The sequence below is a fragment of the Pelophylax lessonae genome (assembly GCF_965119305.1).
Source record: "Pelophylax lessonae genome assembly, chromosome: 5".
Classification (NCBI taxonomy): domain Eukaryota; kingdom Metazoa; phylum Chordata; class Amphibia; order Anura; family Ranidae; genus Pelophylax; species Pelophylax lessonae.
Window position 1 is genome coordinate 63,089,361 of NC_138772.1, and position 21,074 is coordinate 63,110,434.

Below are 21,074 nucleotides of genomic sequence, written 5' to 3' on the forward strand. Positions count from 1 at the left end.
TTCCTTCAAAGGTGCTACGGGTTCCTTGAGCTGTAGATGACTGACCTCCTATTTGATGGTGGCTGCATAGTTTCAGGACCAACGCCACTTGGTAATGTCAATGGCATGACACCAATGATCTTTTGGGCTCTCTGTAAAGGGGAAACTATAATGTAAGAGGGCTCCATACCCAGAGATCTGGGATTCTGTGGATCCGGCAACATTGTCGGTGGGCAACCCTGTAATCAGCAGCCCGGGGCTAGATGGCCCCTCATCCGCCCTTCCTCTTTCCCTCTCCCTCCCCCCTTTTTTTTCTCTCCCCCTCTCCCCACCTTCCTCTATCTCTTCTTCTCTCTTCTCCCTTCCTTTCTCTGGTACTTCATTATCTATACTTCACCTCTCATCTCCTTAATTTCTTACCAAAAAAGGAAACACTCTGGACTGGGTATCTTTCATTACACATATCTGAGGAGTTTGTCTACCTCCATCCCATACACTTACAGGCTGATTACTGTTGTTGCAATACCTGTACGATGGAAGATGCTTTTGTTGTTGCTATTATCTACGATCTTTTATTGCTACTATTGTACCCAACTTCCAGGTGTTAATAATTAAAAACAATATTTAAAAAAAAAATGTAAGAGGGCATTCTTCCCATTGACCCCCCAATGAACTGGTTTAAGCAGGGGTTCCCTGAGTCCTGGAAAGGGTTCCTCTAGAGTAAAAAGTTTGAGAAAGGCTGATTTAGGCTAAATCAGCCTTTCTCAAACTTTTTACTGTAAAAGAATCCTTTCCAGGACTCGGGGAACCCCTGCTAAATCCAGTTCACACTAGAAAGCGGTGCATGAAAGCCACAATCCATGCACCTTTTCAGCACTGCAATCGAATCGCAGTGTCTTTGGGATCTGCAGCGGATGTCAGTGCAATGTTAATGGGGCCCCAAATGCAGGCTGCAAATGTAGTGCATTTGCCTGCACTGGATTGCATGGTGCAAAACAACCATGTGATCAATTAGCATTGCATTTCCAAAATTGGTGCATGCACGACTTTGGTGTGATTGTGAAAATGAATATACTCAAATCACACTGCACTCAATCGCATTTGAATTGCACAGGAATGTGGTGCGCTGTCTTTGCGATTCATAGGTTGAACCGAGGCTTGACGCATCTTTTGAAAGAAGTGCAGTTCTCCGATCTAATCCTTACACATTTACCATGTGCAAAGAATGAAAAACATATTAATGTTTATTGGAAGAAAAGCTGATAAGCCCATATACTTAAATGAATAAACTTGTAATTAAAGTAAATAGGTTGAAAAGCTGCACTTGTTTCCATAGATGGTGTTTGTAATAATTTTTTAGAATAAGTGCTGGCTGCTAGAAACAGAGAACAGATAGAAATAGAGCAAAAAGATCCTGCAGGAGACTTTTTAATACCTCAATTTAACACACAGAGGCTGCATGCCACAGAATATAAATGATCAATCAAAAACATTGATTGCTGATTATAAACTCACTTTCTAATCAACACTGTAATGGAACAGAAGCAACAACCTTCCTAAGGATAGATCTGATAGGAAGCTGAACGGCCAACTGTGCTGCAACTAATAGGATCAGGTCATTTCAGTTTTCAATGAGCACCATGTCTTTGAATAGCGGGAGAGGATTTGAGATGAGGATTACTTGTTACCTTTCAGGCGATGGCTTAGGATCTGCTCCAATATAGAGGCAAAGTTTAGAAATTCAGGTGCAGAATCATCAATGGTTTCAAAGCACGATCGATCAATCAGGGTCTTGACAGAGAATCTGCAACACAGGGAGCACATCCCAGTTACACACCCTATAACAAATCAATATAAACCTAAATACTATTTCTGCCCTGTAGGCAACAACACATTTCCTTCAGTTTAGGTGATCATGAAAAATCAGTTTTTTTTCTACCTGTGTGCAGTTAATAATTGTAAAATAAGTATTCTGTATATTCATTCCTTTATGTTATTACACATGCTTTTATTTGTATTGTTCTCCCCATATACAGGCAGAGCAAGCTGACCAGCAAAATTGAGAGGGGTTATAAACCCCCCAAAAAACATTTAAAACATAACTTCTATTAACTTTCTGTGTTCTTAGGCCTCTTTCACACGGTCCGCCTCCGTAGGCGGATCCGTGTTGCTCAGCGGGGATCGATCCGCGATCCCCGTTGAGCCGGCGGATGACAGCTTCGTCTCCGCTTGCAGAGCGGAGAGGGAGGTGTCTCAGCCCCCGCTGCCCTCTATGGGGGATCGGATGAGAGCGGACCGCCTGTCCGCTCTCATCCTTTCTGATCCGATTACTGAACGGATAGAAAAATAGGGTTTCCATCCGTCCAGATTTCACGGACAGGATCGGACACGGATGGCAGCGGATGTCAGCGGAGGTGTCTCCGCTGACATCCGCTGCCCCATAGAGCTGCATGGAGGATCCGATCAGATCCGCCTGAAAAACTGACAGGCGGATCTGATCGGACCGCCCGTGTGAAAGAGCCCTTCGTTTTAAAGCTGTAGTAAAGCGTGCTACGTGTTTTTTCAGGTAAGCCTATAATTAAGCTTACCTGTAGGTAAAATGAATATCTCCTAAACGTGCACTGTTTAGGAGATATTCACCCCAGGTGCAGCTGCTGACACTGGTGACGTCACCGGCGCATGTGCTCTGAAGGTCCGAGGGCTTCTGCACGCATGCATGGGAATGACGCCATTGGGGCTCCAGGAAATTACACAGCCGAAGCCTGCGAACCCAGAAGAAAGACCAGGGGACGATGTCAGCCCTCAGCGCGCCGATAAAGGCTTTGTTCCAAGGTAAGTATTTCATAACGTGCTAGTATGCGATGCATACTAGCACATTATGCAATTGCCTTACAGGTGTTTTTTTTTTTTTAACCAGAGAAATTTGGGAATTTGGAGTTATGAAACAAAACAAACATCCATACTCACTTCAATGCTGCAACATGTTGGCTTTAAGGCTGAGAACTGAGCGATCACATGAGCGTTGATCGCTCAGTTCTAAATCTGCTCAGGGTGGGGAGCAGTGACTAGCAGTCACTGCTCTTTGCTCTGCACCTCTAATCAGATGCATAACTAGAACCTTTAGGGCCCCCGGTGCAAGAAACCATGAAGGGCCCCCGGGACCACTGGCTGGCACCCTTCCCTTTAAGTCTGGGGCTCTTCCCACTGATCCTGGGGCCCTTTACAATCACTGCGGGGACCTTTATTACAGTCCCGCAGCGGGACCCTTTCTCAAGTTCTGCAATGGGTCCCCTTCCTGCCATCTTGGGGTCTCCCCATGGTGGTGGAATGCCAGGGCACAAGTGTGACCTTTGCGATCCTGGAAGTTCACCCACTGATGTCAGTAGTTTTTATTTTTTGGTATTTTAATTGTATTATTTTTTATCATTTTATTTATTTTTTTTTTTTACAATGTCACTGACTATGACTCTGTGCATTCAGAAAAGGAAGGAGCTGGTAAATTATATTTTTACCGACCCCCTTCCTGGGTCTTTATTGTTTTTTTAAATAATCTTTATTTAACAAATTCAAAACGACATACAGAAATACAAAATAGCAAAGAAGTGCACAAGTGCATGTAGGAGAAAAAGAACACAGAAAAGGCACAATCGGCATTATGTTCAGTCTGGACATCATTAGTGAAACAAAAAAAACAAAGGTCCATAGGGGTCAATTAATCAGGCATTGTGAAAGCGTGTGCCAACATCGGCCAAACAGCAAATACAATTATGGACCCCCAGGATGCGCCGTGTCTGTCAGTGCCGCCCAAAAAAAGGGGATCCCCGCAGAGGAGGCCGGAGGGCCCGACAGACACCACACACAGTTCCATCATCAGTACACATTAGCGTCCGTGTTACAGTTTATACAGCCGCAGAATCGACTACTGGCCTCAGAGAGACAAGAAAAGAGAAGAAAAAAAAGAAAAGGGGGGGGGAGAGATAGTATAGGGGAAAAGACAAACATGAAGGATAAAACAGGTAGGGAAAGGGAGGTCCGGGCAGGGGGCGCGGGCCCCAGGCTGGAGAAGACCAGGTAGGAGTCCCAGAGTTCAGCCGCTAACATTAGGAGTGTGGTCATCCGAGATCTCATCAGAGTAATACATCCACCCCGTCCAAGTGTCCTTAAAGCGTTCCTCCCTACCCTGTGACGTGAGAACACGTCTTTCGGCTTCCATCACTAGGTTGACTTCCTTTTTCCACTCAGAGAGCGTGGGGCAGGTGGAACTCCGCCAATGCCTCGGTATGAGGCACTTGGCGGCGTTCAGCAGGAAAGGAACTATACTACGTTTGTAGCGTTTGATCGAGGAGTGTGTATCATGGAACAGGTATTGAAGGGGAGCACGGGAAGGAGGGGTGAGCGACAGCTTGGACACCCAAAGATGTACAGCGTCCCAGAAGGGCTGCAGTAGGGGACACTCCCACCAAATGTGGAGGAAAGTGCCCACCTGACCGCAGCCCCTCCAACAATGGGGGTCCGAGCCCGGAAATATCCGAGCCAACTTGGCAGGGGTCCTGTACCAACGGGCCACAAATTTATAGGCCGACTCCTGTATCCTGGTGCTAATAGAGGAGACATGGGTCAAACGCAGAATGCGAGAGAGTTGTGGAGGGGAAAATTCCACCCCCAGCTCTCTCTCCCATTCCTTCATGAAATAGGGAGGCAAGGAGGATACCCCGCTCAGCAACAATTTATACATGTGCGACAGTAGGTGGCGGGACTCCGGAGGGTCAACAAACCACTTCTCGAAGTCCGAGAGGCCAGTTATCGGGCGTGGAGCAGTTGGGAGTGTGACGAAAAAGTCAGTCAGTTGCCTATAGCGCCAGTCAGACATCGGAAAATCGCCGAAGCGATCGCGCAAAGTCGCAAGGGGCAGCAAAGTGCCTGCCGGGGCAAACTTCCCGCAGTACAATTTGCCATCAGCGTTCCACGAGCGAAAAAAGCGTACATCCTCCCCCGGGGGGAACCAGGGAAATCCCCCCAGGGGAGCCAAAGGGGACACGCCGGAAGACATGGCGCCAGACGCATTAAGGCCATCCCAGATACGGAGTGTGGCCACAGTCAGGGGTGACGTCCAGGCCGACAGTCCACGATCGCCCGAAGGAATCCACGGGGCACCCGCAAGATTCCGGCCCGCCAGCGTTTTCTCCAAGGGGACCCAAGGTTTAGTCTGACCGTCGTGCGCCCAATTCAGCATACGAACTAATGCCATAGCTTTGTAGTACAAAGTAACATCCGGAAGCCCGACGCCACCGTCGGCTTTCGTCCGCCTGAGGACAGCGTAGGCCAGGCGGGGGCTCCCCTCCCTCCAGACGAATTTTAGAAAAGCCCGCCGCAGACGTTTAAAAAAGGATACCGGTAAATGCATGGGGACCGTGTTGAACAAATAAATCAGCCGGGGAAGGATGGTCATTTTAAGCACGTTAATGCGGCCGAACCAAGTTACCGAGTGGGATGCCCACGATTCCAGGTCAAGATGGATACGCGCCAGCAGGTCGCCGAAGTTCTTGTCATATAGAGTTTTCAAGTCAGGGGAGATGTTCACGCCAAGGTATGGGAGGTAGTCCTCCCGCCATCTAAAGCCAAAGGATCGCCGTAGAGTCGAAGCCAGGTCGGGGGGTACATGAATAGGTAGCAATTCAGATTTATCATAATTGACCTTGAAATTGGAAAGTCGCCCGAACAGATCCAGCTCTCGTACCAGTACAGGGAGGGAGAGCTGTGGTCGGGCAAGATAGAACAGCAGGTCATCGGCATATGCCGACACCTTATGTTCCGTACCACCCACCGTAACACCAGCAATGTCAGACAGTGCCCTCACTCTCCTCAAAAAGGGTTCCAGGGCCAGGGCGAAAAGAAGGGGTGACAGGGGACAACCCTGTCGGGTGCCATTATAAATGGGAAAGGGATCCGACAGCAACCCGTTCACCCTGACCCTGGCACTTGGGCCGTGATATAGGGCCAAGATTTACCCCAACATACGGGACCCGAGCCCCAGAGATCGAAGAACCCCCGACAGGTATGGCCAGGCCACCCTGTCGAAGGCCTTCTCCGCATCCAGGGATAGAGCCAGGCAGGGAAGTCTGTCCGGTCCATGCTGAGCCCAGTGGAGCACATGGAGAGCCCGGACAGTATTGTCCCGGGCTTCTCGGAGGGGCATGAATCCCGCCTGGTCAGGGTGGATCAAGGACGCGATATGGTCTTGGAGGCGAAGCGCCATAATTTTGGCCAAAATCTTGGTGTCAGCGTTGAGGAGAGAGATGGGCCTATAGCTGGCACAGTGGTGGGGGTCCTTACCCGGTTTCGGAAGTACTACAATGTGGGCCAACAGCGCCTCAGGTGGGAGGGGCCGTTCATCCGACACCGCGTTAAAGTAGGTACACATATGGGTGCCAAGAACGGGGAGCAGGGACTTATAATAGTGGTTTGTGAAGCCATCCGGGCCCGGGCTCTTGCCTGCAGGCAAGCCAGATACCACCCTGCTCACCTCCGTCTCGGTAATGGGAGCCTCCAACTCCTCCAGGACCCCATCCGGGAGCCTGGGGAGACCGGAGTCTGCCAAGTAGTCTTGAATGTCGGACGGCTGACCCCCCCCAGCCCGAGGGAGATGGTACAGGGACTCGTAAAAGCGTTGGAAGCAAGTGGCTATGCGAGGGGAACTGACAACTTTACCCTCAGGTGTCTCCAAGGCGTGGACATGCCGGGCTTCCGACCTTTTATGTAGCATTCGGGCCAGCAAGCGACCGCACTTGTTCCCATGCTCATAAAAACGGTGTGCCCAGAAGCGCAGCTTATCCCGGGCCCGTCTGTCCAGGCAGGAAGACAAGGTGTTCCTGAGCTCCTCTAGGGAACAAGCATCCTCAGGAGCCCTGGCACGCTTATGTTTGATTTCCAAATCGTGGATACGATCCAGCAAGTCAGAAATCTCCTGCTGTCGTTGCCGCTTCAATCGTGCACCATGCGAAATGAGGACCCCCCTGATCACAGCCTTATGGCCCTCCCAGACAGCGGACGGGGAGACATCAGGCGAAGAGTTAAGCTCAAAATAGGAGCGCACCTCTCCAGTAACCTGATCCAAAATGGAGGGGTCATCCAGGAGGTTTTCATTGAGGCGCCACGTCCGGGTCACACGGTAAGCACCGGGGGGCGTGATCGTCAGGGAGACCGGGGAGTGATCAGAGAGGGTAATGGACCCAATCGAAGCGGCAAGGACAGAGTCCAGGTGGTACTGATCCACCATGAACAAATCCAGTCTGGAGTACATGTCATGAACTTTGGAGTAGTAGCTGTAGTCCCTAACCCCGGGATTGAGGATCCGCCAGCAATCTACCAAATGCAGGGCCCTGAACTGCCTCCGAAGGTGCTTCTGAGCTCGAAAAGAGAGAGGAGAGCATCCCGAGGAGGAGTCCAGGGAGGGATCAAGTACCACATTAAAATCTCCCCCCAAGAGAACAATGCCCTCCCGAAACCCCTTGAGCTTGGCAAGGGTTGAGGACAAAAAGGAGACTGTTCTAGAGTTAGGCGCATACACATTAGCAAGAGTGTACGTGTGGCCATGGATCGTGCCCTTCAGAAATAGGAAGCGCCCCTCAGGATCCGTTAGGGAGTCCATGAGTACAAAGGGACATTGTTTGTGGATGGCTATGGCAACTCCCCTGGCTTTGGCAATTGGGGATACACTATGATACCACTGGGAAAACATCTGGGTAGGTAAGCGGGGAGTGGAGGAGGCAGTGAAGTGCGTCTCTTGTAAGTAAAGCATATCAGGGCGCAAGTGACGCAGTTCCTGCCACATCCTTCCCCTCTTATTGGGAGAGCAAAGCCCCCGTACATTGTACGAGGTCACTCGCAGTACATCAGCCATAAGACAGCGATGGGCAGTCGGCAAGAACCGGTAAACAACATGCGATCAAAGGTCTAGCCCCGATCAGCAAGGGAAGCAAAAAGAACTCCAAGACGCATTGCTCCACACCTCCACCGTGGGCCTCAGGCCCCCCCCCAGACCACCCAAGAAAAGGAAAAGAGAGAAGGGGATGGGAAAAAGAGGGGAGAGGGCAGGGGGGAGACAGACAGAGAGAATAGGACAGTGGAAACAATGAGTAGAAAAGAGAGAGCAGGAGACAAAAACCATCCCCAGCATGGAGAGCCATCCCGAAGGGACACGCCCCCTCAACCTCAAAAAAGAGGGGGCAGCTCCAACTAACCATAACCAAAAAAAGAAGGGAGAAAAAAACCCTCAAGGACTCGGGATTACCCAGACCCACGGGGCCACCTACTGCGGGGTAGTGACTGAACCACCAGTGAGAGGAGCAATGCATCTCCGAGCCATTGAACATCAACAATGAAGCAAACATGACCTGCAGCCAGGCTGGGGGGGACCCACGGCCCCTGAGGGCCCCGGGTCAGCCCCAGTCCGCAGGGGGGAAAAAACCCACCCTGAACCCGTCAATATATAAGTCAAGCATATTTAACAACATAGTGCAAATACCACCATAACAACAGGGGGACCTAGACAAGCCCCCCTTAGCAGCAGAAGTTGAGTTGAGTCCACCATCCGGCAAGTCTCTAGCGAGAGCGAGCAACGTTCAGTCGTGCTGGGAGGCCCGGGCGGAGCCCCGTCGCGAACCTCTGCGACGCTTCCCACCTTGCGAGGCGACCTGCTGCCACCGCTCAGGGCGTTGCGGCAAGGGGAGAGCACTCTGCAGTCTCCAGTCAGGAAAGTCTGTCAAGGGGACATCCAGGGCAGTACAGAAGCGTTGCAAGTCATCCTTGGTGCGGAGAACGGCCGACTTGCCATTCCTGGAGGCAGTGAGGCGGAAGGGGAATCCCCAGCGATACACCACCTGGTGAGAGCGTAAGGTATCCAGTAGGGGGCGCAGGGAGCGCCGTTGCATAAGTGTCCGCCTAGACAGGTCGGGGAACAAAGAAAGTTGTGCGCCATCAAAGTCGATCACATCCATAGACCGTGCAGCCTTCATAATGTCCTCTTTCACAGCATACTTATGAAGTTTGCATATGACATCCCGGGGTGGCTCCCCCTCTTTTGGTGGGGGAAGCAAGGCCCTGTGCGCTCTGTCAATGTCAATGGTATCAGGGGCTCTGTTTCCCAAAATCTGGCGGAAAATACCCTGAACAGAGGGGACCAGGTCAGGAGCTCTGGTGGCTTCAGGGAGCCCCCGAATGCGGATGTTCTGGCGTCTGTCCCTGTTCTCATAATCATCAAGCTGATCCATAAGTGTATTAAGGACAGTGTCATGCGTGCTAGCAGCCTCCCGAAAGGAGGACAGGGAATGCAGTATATCATCCTGGCCGGATTCCAGGGAAGCCACCCTGTGTCCCAGAGCCTCAGTGTCCGCCCTCAGCCCCTCCAATGCCTGAGTGACCGACTGCTCCACCGTAGTGGTGATCAGGTGCACAATCTCCGTCCTGGTCGGCAAGGCCTTAATGTGGGCCTTCCAGTCCCAGTCCTCCTCCGTGTCCCCAGAGTCTGTGGAGTGAGGTGACACCGCAGTATACGGCAAGAAGGGGTTGGGGCTGCGCCCCTGTACCTGGGATAGCTGTATGCCAGAGGAGGAAGGTGGTCCCGGGAGCAGCGTGGAGGCCGGAGAGGATCGGGGCGCCGCCATCTTGGCCGCCTCGCGGCGGCTCCGAGGGGTTGCTGAGAAGAGATCGCGGAGGTCCGTGGAGCGTGTAGAGAGCCCACCGGGGGGCTGGGAGGACGGTCGCTTCTTTGGTGGCATCGCCAGAAGGTAAGTAGATGATCGGTGGTTGCTACAGGTCAAGCGGCAGGCTCAGGGAAGCAGGAGCTCACACGAGATGCGTCCTCACACCATCACGGTCAGGCCACGCCCCCCCTGGGTCTTTATTGTGACACATCCCCTGAAGCAGCTGGCAGGAGAGGAGAGGGGAGGGAGCACAGTGGGAAGGGAGCACAGTGGGGGGGGGGGACCGGGGGAGCACACAGGGGCCCAGAGACAGCAGAACACAAGTGAACTGGATAGGAGGAGCAAAAAGAGGAACCAATCTCCTCCATTTTCCTCCTGCAGCTACAGGAGGGAAAAGGAGGACAGTGATTTCTCCACATGCTGCCCCCGACACCCCTCTTATCCAGGTGTACAGGGGAGCCGCACAGGCTCGCTGGAGTATGGGGCCCGGTTGCAACTGCAACCCCTGTAGGGGGAAGGAGTAGCTGGTTCCGGCTCTCAGCTGCATGCTGAGAAGTGGAGTCAGGCAGTCAGATAGATTCCGGAAATATTGTCAGGATCCTTCCAGACCCCGGAGCAGCTCTTCCACATTGCTGACAGTGAGCAACAGTCCGCAGTCAGCTGACTCTGGGCCACAGAACAAAAGTAAGTGCACTCCTCTGACCCACAAGAGAAGTATGACAAAAAAAAGGCCTTTTAACCACTTCTGGACCGGAAGATTTTCCCCCTTAATGACCAGGCCATTTTTTGCGATTCGGCACTGCGTTATTTTAACAGACACATGCGCGGTCGTGCGACGCTGTACCCTAATAAAATATATGTTCTTTTTTTTCAGACAAATAGAGCTTTCTTTTGGTAGTATTTGATCACCTGTGCAATTTTTATTTTTTGAGCTATAAACAAAAAAAGAGCGACAATTCTGAAAAAAAACCAAAAAAAACACAAAACAATATTTTTCACATTCTGCTATATAACATGCCCCCCAAAAAAATGTAAAAATATTTTTTTTTTCATAATTTTAGGCCAATTTGTATTCTGCTACATATTTTTGAGAAAAAAATCCCATTAAGCGTATTTTGATTGGTTTGCGGAAACGTTATCGCGTCTACAAACTAGGGGAAAGATTTATGTCATTTTTATTTATTTATTATTTACTAGTAATGGCGGCGATCAGCGATTTTTAGCGCGACTGCGACATTGCAGCGCACAGTTCGGACCCCTAACTGACATTTTAGACACTTTTGGGGGGGGGGGGCAGTGACATTACTACAGTAATCAGTGCTAAAAATATGCACTTACTGTAATAATGACACTGGCAGGGAAGGGGTTAACCCAGGGGCAATAAAAGGGTTAAGTGTGAGCCTAGGGGAGTGTTTTCTAACTGTGGGGGGGATGGGCTTGTAAAATCAACACAGGGACCTGTGTTCCTAACTAGGAGGAACATAGGAGCTCTGATTGCTGGGAGAAAAACGGTCTCCTGTGTTTACAACAGCAGACTGCCGTTCTCTCTTCACGGGGTCGTGAGTGCCCAGCGGCAGTCGCGGCTGCCGGCCCCATGGATTGGCTTCCCCACTGGTGGATATGCGCGCGCTCGCACCCCCAGGTTCTCTCCCGCGGACCACCGTACAAGTAGGGCGATTCGCGGGAACCTGACGACCTGCCACCCGTATATAGGCGGTGGCCGGTCGGCAAGTGGTTAAACTGACCTCTAAAAGAAATGATCTGTTGATCCTGCCATTTATTGGGCTTTCTCCTCCTTTGTGGCAACGAACTGCAGTTTCATAGAGCCTCTGTAGTATTTCCACCACAGTACGCATGCTCCCCTTTTGGAAAGTAGGGCATGTATTACTTATCAGACACGGCCCAGCCTCCGCCCCCCCCCCCCCCTGTTATACTTTTTTTTTTTTTTTTTCTGTTATACAGCGGGAGTGGGCAAAGAACTAGATGAGGTGGGGGCAAGGCTGGGTAGGGGGGTTAGGCGGGAGCTGCCAAAGTTTACTTTTCGTGTTAACAAGCTGGTGATTGGTTGCCCGGACCACCTAGCAGCCAATCACCAGTTTGTTGATAGGAAAAGTTAACTTTGGCAGCTCCCGCTCTCCTGTCCAGTGCTGTGCTCTGATGTAAGTCTCTCTGCATCCTAAATCAGTGACAGTGTCACTCATTGGTTTAAAATTATTTTAATGCTATATTTAATAAAGTATTAAAATGTTTACTTAACAAGACAGTAATGATGTGTACAGCGTCTATAGTAGCCGATCATATTTTATTTGTCACAGTCAGATTAATGAAATATGCTTAATGTTAATATTAATAAAGTTGTTATTGTTGTTAATATTTATTTTTGTAACTTGCATAAAACATTTAACAGTGTAATTTCATGAGCTAATTTACAAGGACGTGTTTAGGGCCAGAATTAGGGGCAAGGAAGAACTAGGGGCGGGACAGGGTAGGAGTTGGGTGGGGCAACTGGAGGTGAGTACCTCTTAAAGAGGTTGTAAACCCAATTTTTTTTTCTGACCCTGAAAGAGAAACACATATTTAGCTAGTATGCATCGCATACTAGCTGATTATGAAATACTTACCTTAGAACGAGACCCGCCGTGAAGCCCGCTTACCTCTATGACAGGCGACATGTTCAGTCGCCCGTCTTCCGGGATCGCGGCATCCGGCCATCTGATTGGCCAGAGCCGCGGTGACGTCACTCCCGCGCGGAAGCCGACAGTCACGGCACGGGGCTCTGAAGGAACGGCACCAGCGGCCATTCCTTCAGAGCGCATGCGCCAGTGACGTCACTGGCTGCATGTAAGGTAAATATCTCCTAAACGGTACATGTTTAGGAGATATTTACAGTACCTATAGGTAAGCCTTATCATAGGCTTACCTATAGGTACAACTTGCAGAGGAGGGTTTACTTCCTCTTTAAGGCCTGGCTAGTAGGTCAGGACTTGAAATTTTGAGCCCTGACTATACAATATATTTCACAATAGTGCTCCTTTGAAGGCCAGATGCATTAAATTTGCATCCATTTTTTTAGACACATTTTTTATCTATTTAAACACAGTAGAAAAAAAATCAGCAATGAAAATGTATTGTAAAAAAAGGAGATAAAAAACTTTTCAGCAGCTAGATAAACAAAATACAATAATGAGAATAAAAGAGCAAATAATTCAGGGAGTTAAAAAAAAAAAAATATATATATATATAGAAAGTTAAATCATGCTGAAAAGTTCCAGCGGTGACATTTCCTGGCAGTACGCAAAAATACTCACAATCTTTTGTGTAATAAATGAAAAATAATTGAAAGTTGCAGAGAAGAGAACAAGTTAAAACAGTAGGTATGAATCACGTATAGTTTTCCGTTAGTTTAGAAACCACTAAATTAAAGGAGTTCTTGGCAATAAATATGAAGACTTCAGGGATATTATTGATTTTGTTTTTTATTTTGTTAACTAGATGGTTTATGTCTAAGATGTTGATGGGCTGGCAGTTTTTGGAGATCCATGGTTGCCTTGAGCTGTGACAGGAATAGACTAATCTAGAATTGAAGTGCCACACCTCGATATTGTAATCCAGATGCATATTTATCTGCAGCATTAAAAAGCCTGTACCAAAGGGGGCTTTAACGTTGCCCCCTATCAGGGCTTAAAGAATGACGTATTAATATAACCTTGAATGTAACTTATGAATCCATAAAATCTAACAAAGGTGTAAATATACAGTATATACAGTTGTGCTCATAAGTTTACATATCCTGGCAGAATTTATGATTTCTTGGCCATTTTTCAGAGAATATGAATGAGAACACAAAAACTTTTCTTTCACTCATGGTTAGTGTTTGGCTGAAGCCTTTTATTATCAATCAACTGTGTTTACTCTTTTTAAATCATAATGGCATCAGAATCTACCCAAATTACCCTGATCAAAAGTTTACATACCCTGGTGATTTTGGCCAGATAACATGCACACAAGTTGACACAAAGGGGTTTGAATGGCTATTAAAGGTAACCATCCTCACCTGTGATCTGTTTGCTTGTAATTAGTGTGTGTGTATAAGAGCCGGTTCACACTGAGGCGACACGACTCCTTACTACTTCGGGGGCAACTTGTGCATTACCATGCACCACGACTTCGGAGCAACTTGCAGGGACTTCACATAATGGAAGTCTATGCAAGTCGCTCCGAGGTCGCCCCGAAGTAGTACAGGACCCTTTTTCTAAGTCGGAGCGACTTGTGTCGCTCCTATTAGAACGGGTCCTGTAGCGGTCAATGGATCGCGAGGGAGCGCGACTTGTCAGGCTGACAAGTCGTCATACAACTCGCGCTAGTGTGAACCGACTCTTAAAGGTCAATGAGTTTCTGGACTCCTGATAGACCCTTGCATCTTTTATCCAGTGCTGCACTGATGTTTCTGGATTCTGAGCCATGGGGAAAGCAAATGAATTGTCAAAGGATCTGCGGGAAAAGGTAGCTGAACTGTATAAAACAGGAAAGAGATATAAAAAGATATCCAAGGAATTGAGAATGCCAATCAGCAGTGTTCAAACTCTAATGAAGAAGTGGAAAATGAGGGGTTCTATTGAAACCAAACTTCGGTCAGGTAGACCAACTAAAATTTCAGCCACAACTGCCAGGAAAATTATTCGGGATGCAAAGAAAAACCCACAAATAACTTCAGGTGAAATACAGGACTCTCTGAAAACATGTGGTGTGGCTGTTTCAAGATGCACAATAAGGAGTCACTTGAAGAAAGATGGCTGCATGGTCGAGTCGCCAGAAGAAAGCCATTACTATGCAAATGCCACAAAGTATCCTGCTTACAAGACAAGCCTCAAACCTTCTGGCACAAAGTCATTTGGAGTGATAAGACCACAATTGAGCTTTTTGGCCACAACCACAAATGCTACATTTCGAGAGGAGTCAACAAGGCCTATGATGAAAGGTACACCATTCCTACTGTGAAACACGGAGGTGGATCACTGATGTTTTGGGGATGTGTGAGTTACAAAGGCACAGGAAATTTGGTCAGAATTGATGGCAAGATGAATGCAGTATGTTATCAAAAAATACTGGAGGAAAAATTGCATTCATCAACCCGGAAGCTGCGCATGGGACGTACGTGGACATTACCCCTAAGTGAAAATGTCCAAATTGGGCCCAATTAGCCCTTTTTGCCTCCCCGGTGTCATGTGACTTCTGAGTCTTACAAGGTCTCAGGTGTGAATGGGGAGCAGGTGTGTTAAATTTGGTGTTATTGCTCTCACTCTCTCATACTGGTCACTGGAAGTTCAACATGGCACCTCATGGCAAAAAACTCTCTGAGGATCTGAAAAAAATAAATTTTGCTCTATAAAAAGATGGGGCCTAAGCTATAAGAAGACTGCCAAGACCCTAAAACTGAGCTACAACACGGTGGCAAAGACCATACAGCGGTTTAACAGGACCGGTTCCACTCAGAACAGGCCTCGCCATGGTTGATCAAAGGGGTTGAGTGCATGTGCTCAGCACCATATCCAGAGGTTGTCTTTGAGAAATAGACATATGAGTGCTGCCAGCATTGCTGCAGAGGTTGAAGGAGGTGGAGGGTCAGCCTGTTAATGCTCAGACCATACACTGCATCGAATTGGTCTGCATGGCTCTTCTAAAGATGATCCAGAAAGCCTGCAAACAGTTTGCTGAAGACAAGCAGACTAAGGACATGGATTACTGGAACCATGCCCTGTGGTCTGGTGAGACCAAGATAAAACGTATTTGGTTTAGATGGTGTCAAGCGTGTGTGGTGGCAACCAGTTAAGGAGTACAAAGACAAGTGTGTCTTGCCTACAGTCAAGCATGGAGGTGGGAGTGTCATGGTCTGGGGCTGCATGAGTGCTGCCGACACTGGAAAGCTACAGTTCATTGAGGGAACCATGAATGCCAACATGTACTGTGACATACTGAAGCAGAGCATGATCCCCTCCCTTCGGAGACTGGGCCGCAGGGCAGTACTCCAACATGAGAACGACCCCAAACACACATTTCCAAAATGACCACTGCCTTGCTAAACAAGCTGAGGATAAAGGTGATGGACTGGCCAAGCATGTCTCCAGACTTAAACCCTATTTAGCATCTGTGGGGCATCCTCAAATGGAAGGTGGAGGAGCGCAAGGTCTCTAACATCCCCCAGCTCCGTGATTTCATCATGGAGGAGTGGAAGAGGACTCCAGTGGCAACCTGTGAAGCTCTGGTGAACTCCATGCCCAAGAGGGTTAAGGAAGTGCTGGAAAATAATGGTGGCCACACAAAATATTGACACTTTGAGCTCAATTTGGACATTTCCACTTAGGGATGTACTCACTTTTGTTGCCAGCGGTTAGGACATTATTGGCTGTGTGCTAAGTTATTTTGAGGGGGACAGCAAATTTACACTGTTATACAAGCTGTACACTCACTACTTTACATTGTAGCAAAGTGTCATTTCTTCAGTGTTGTCACGTGAAAAGACTTTAAAAAATATTTACAAAAATGTGAGGGGTGTACTCACTTTTGTGAGATACTGTATATATTTACGCACACCGTTCAAAAAAATTAAAAGAAAACCTTTAAAATACATGAGATCTCAACCGGGAAAAATCTCATGCTAGATATCTATACTGATATGGACTGGGTAATGTGTAAGAAACAAAAGGATGCCACATCGTTTGATGGAAATGAAAATTATCAACCTACAGCGGGCTGAGTTCAAAGACACCCCGAAAATCAAAGTGAAAATTTATGCAGCAGGCTAGTCTAGTTTGCTGAAATTTAATTGCAGCAACTCAAAATGGTACTCAGTAGTTTGTATGGCCCCCACATGCTTGTATACATGCCAGACAACGTTGGAACATGCTTCTAATGAGACGACAGATGGTGTCCTGGTGAATTTCCTCCCAGATCTGGACCAGGGCATCACTGAGCTCCTGAACAGACTGAGGTGCAACCTAGTGGTGTCAGATGGAACAAAACATAATGTCCCAGAGGTGTTCTATTGGATTTAGGTCAGATGAGCGTGGGGCCATTCAATGGTATCAACTCCTTCATCCTCCAAGAACTGGCTGCATACTGTCGCCACATGAGGCTGGGCATTGTCATGCACCAGGAGGAACCCAGGACCCACTGCACCAGGGTAGGATCTGATAATGGGTCCAATGATTTCATCCTGATTCCTAATGGCACTCAGGGTGCCATTGTCTAGACTGTAGAGGTCTGTGCGTCCCTCCATGGATATGCTTCCTCAGACCATCACTGACCCACCACCAAACAGGTCATGCTGAACGATGTTACAGGCAGCATAACATTCTCCTAGGCCAGGGCTTGACAAATTTGCCTGAAATCTAGGAGCCAGCTAAAAAAGTTAGGAGCCAGTTTTTTTTTTTTTTTTTTACTAACAACCAAGCTTTATTTTAAAAAAAATAACTGATACTAAATTTACACATAAAGACGACTAGAACCCCGCTCTCTATAGGGCAATCGGATGGAAACAGACCGTCTGTCTGTTTCAATCCGATGCCATCTGATCCGATCCATGGGATGGATAGAAAATAGAACCACCATCCTTCTGTTTTTGGCGGACAGGATCAGATGGCGGCAGATTACCGCTCCATAGAGGAGACTGAAGGGTCCGATCAGGTCTGCCTGAAAAATTGACAGGCGGACCTGATCAGACAGCCCGTGTGAAAGGGGCCTTCGGCTGTGTGGCTGTGGCATGGCAGGGAGATGTTGAAAAATATATATTTTTTTAAATAATTAAAAAAAAAAGAAAAATAATTATTATTTTTTTTTTAAATAATTAAAAAAAAAAAAAAAATAATAATAGATGAGATGAAGCCTGCAAAAACCTCCTTCTCATCTCCTCTTGGGAAGGAGATCGGCAGGCATTGAGAACAGGCAGGGGAAACAGAGCCATTAGTGACTGCTTGTCAAACTCCCGGCCACCACAAGAGGGCGCCAGTTCCCCGTTGGAAGTGTCTCTCACTGAAGAAGGCCGAAAAGCCACGGCCTCAATTATCGGATGGCTCGGTAGTCCGCGCACTCGGGGAAGGGGTGGGAGGTCACAAAAGGGACAGGACACCTCCTGCAGTGCACCCCAGGCGCCAGGTCACTAATTCTCGTCGCCAATGCGACCTGGCGCCCGGGGTTTATCGAGCCCTGTCCTAGGCTTCTCCATGCCCTTTCACGTCTGTCACATGTGCTCGGGGTGAACTGCTGTCATCTGTGAAAATGCACAGGGCGCCATCGGCGTGCCTGCCAATTCAGGTGTTCAATGGCAAATGCTAATCGAGCTCCACCGTACAGGTCAGAGAGCACAGGGCCAACTAGAGGACGTCGAGCCCTCAGGCCACCCTCACAAAGTCTGTTTCTGATTGTTTAGTCAGAGACAATTTCCACCAGTGGCCTGCTGGAGGTCATTTTGTAGGGCTCTGGCAGTGCTCCTCCGGTTCCTCCTTGCACCAAAGAGCAGATACTGGTCCTGCTGATGGGTTAAGGACCTTCTATGGCCCTTAACAGCTCTCTCCTAGAGTAACTACCTGTTTCCTGGAATCACCTCCATGCTCTGGAGACAGTGCTGGGGGACACAGAAAACCTTCTGGCAATAGAACCTAATGATGTGCCATCCTGCAGGAATTGGACTGCCTGTGACACCTCTATAGGGTCCAGGTATCGCCTCATGCTACCAGTAGTGACACGGACCCTAGCCAAATGCAAAACTAGTGAAAAACAGTCAGAAAAGATGAGTAGGGAAAACAAATCAGTGGCTTCCACCTGTAAAACCATTCCTGTTTTGAAGGTTGTCTAATTTTTGCCCATCTAGTGTACCTGTTGTTAATTTCATTAACACCAAAGCAGCTGAAACTGAATAAAAAGCCCCTCTGCTACTCAACTGAACAGATCAATATCCCAGGAGTTTAATTGACTTGATGCTATACTCTGATTAGAAAGTGTTCCTTTAATTTTTTTTTTTTATCAGTGTGTGTGTGTCTTGGTACACTGACACCTTAAAAGTTCCCTTCACTGGAACTAAGGGGCCAAGACCAACCCATGAACAACAACCCTAACACCATAATCCCCCTTCCACCAAATGATTTGGACCAGTGCACAAAGCAAGGTCCATAAAGACATGGATGAGTGAGTTTAGGGTGGAGGACTTAACTGGCCTATACAGAGTCCTGACCTCAACCAGATAGAAGACCTTTGGAATGATTTAGAGTGGAGACTGCAAGCCAGGCCTTCTCTCCAACCTCAGTGCCTGACCTCACAAATGCGCTTCTGGAAGAATAGTCAAACATTCCCATAGACACACTCCTAAATCTTGTGGACAGCCTTCCCAGAAGAGTTGAAGCTGCAAAGGGTGGGCCAATTTAATAATGAACCCTACGGACTAAGACTGGGATGCCATTAAAGTTCATGTGCGTGTAAAGGCAGGCGTCCCAATACTTTTGGTAATATAATGTATGTTATAGACATATAGTTTTGCTCAGAAATGTACAAAGTACAGAGACTTTTTCTTATGTATTATGTTTTAATGATTTTATATTTTCACATCATGTAATGTTACAGCACTGATGAAGGGGATGGCACGTGGTCCCTGAAACACAGCACTCGTTTTTTAATTAGAATAAAATGTTTTTTTTTTTTTTGTACTTGAACATCTTGATGTGGCGTGCTGATTTTTAGACTTCATTATATGTCAGTTTGACAGTGATCTCTGAGAACTAGGAATGCACAATTAGACGGCATTTATGACATTGCCAAGTGCCCTTTAGCTGCCAGGCTCTTCTGTGTTGTGACTCAATATACACTTTTAGGTTAGCTGAGCTTCAGATGTCTTCATTCTCACCCGAATATTCCATAGAATGTTCAGACTGTACCACTCCAAAGACTAAAGCTGGGTACACACTATAAGAAAATCATACAATTAGTACCATCCTCGGGTTCGACTTGCTGTGAAACATCGAGAAAAACCGGACAATCGTTCGCCCAATTTTCCTATAGTCTGTACCCAGCTTTACACTAACTAGCCAAAAGTAATAAATAATTTGAAAAAAACTGTTGAAAAAAACTTTTTTTATGACTTTTAGATATTATGGGAACAATTTATAACCCATCACTTTTTTTAAGCTTGTTACACTGTTACTGTTGGGGGTATTCAGTCACCCCCTCCACCCATATACAGCTGTCGTCAGAAACAGGAACAGAGGGGAACTCTTCCAATGGGACACTTTTTCCAGCAACATTTAAGGCTCCTTTTACACTTGTGTGACCTAAAAGTCGCACAATTTTGCCACGATTTTGACTGGACTTGAAGCAATGCCTATGTAATCTTACATACATAGTTACATAGCAGTTGAGGTTGAATAAAGACAATAGTCTACCCAGTTCAACCTGTGTAGGTGTGTGTGGACGTATTCATTTCTCATACCCCTGAATGTTTTGATCTTGGAGAGGTATGTTCAAGAGTCTTTTAAAAGTAGCCATACTCCCCGCAGTTACTACCATTTGTGGAAGAGAGTTCCACAATCTTATTGCCCTTACTGTAACAAACCCCCTGCGTAGCCTGGAGGTTAAATCACTTCTCCTCTAATCGCATTGTATGGCCTTGTGTACTCTTACATTCCTTGCAACTGAATTGTTTTTTTTTCTATGCTGAGATCACCGTTGAGGTATTTGTAAATTGCTATCATGTCCTCTCTCAGGCATCTCTTCTCTAGGGAGAATAAATCGAGTGTTTTAAACGCTCCTCATAATTTAGGTCCTCCAATCCCCTAATTAGCTTCCCTTCTTTTGACTCTTTCCAGTTCCTGCACATCCTTTCTGAGGATTGGCGACCAGAACTGGACAGAATACTCCGGATGTGGTCAGACCAGAGTTTTATAAAGTTGTAGGATTATAGTTTTATCTCTGGAATATATCCCCTTCCTTATACATGCTAATATTCTGCCAGCTTTGGCAGCTGCAGCTTGACATTGCATGCTATTGCTTAGTATATCTTTTACGAAGACTCCCAGATCTTTCTCTATTCTCGACTCCCCCAGAGGTTCCCCCCGTAAAGCGTATTTTGCGCTTATGTTTTTAGTCCCCAAGTGCAATACCTTACACTTCTCCACATTAAATCTTATTTGCCACGTAGTTGCCCACTCTGTTATTTTGTTATGGTCTATGGACCTCAAAACGCATCAAAGTCGGACTAAAGTAGTGCAGGGACTACTTTGAAGTCATTGTGACTTGAGGTCACACTGATCTGAATGGTACTCATTGGAAATCATGGAGTACGACTTGTCATGCGGCTTTGCAGTCTCAAGTCGCAGGACAAGTCGCACACGTGTAAAAGGGGCCTAAGAG

The 21,074-nt window shown here is 47.5% G+C and overlaps 1 protein-coding gene across 2 annotated transcripts in view; it reads right to left on the bottom strand.

The window, feature by feature from the left end:
* Positions 1-21,074, bottom strand: part of RUNDC3B (RUN domain containing 3B) — a 356,443-nt gene that overhangs the window by 185,883 nt on the left and 149,486 nt on the right. For both annotated transcript variants that reach the window (XM_082258735.1, XM_082258734.1), the window contains exon 2: positions 1,668-1,783. In XM_082258735.1, coding sequence (XP_082114861.1) covers positions 1,668-1,783 — 116 coding nt within the window. The remainder of the gene's footprint in view (positions 1-1,667; positions 1,784-21,074) is intronic.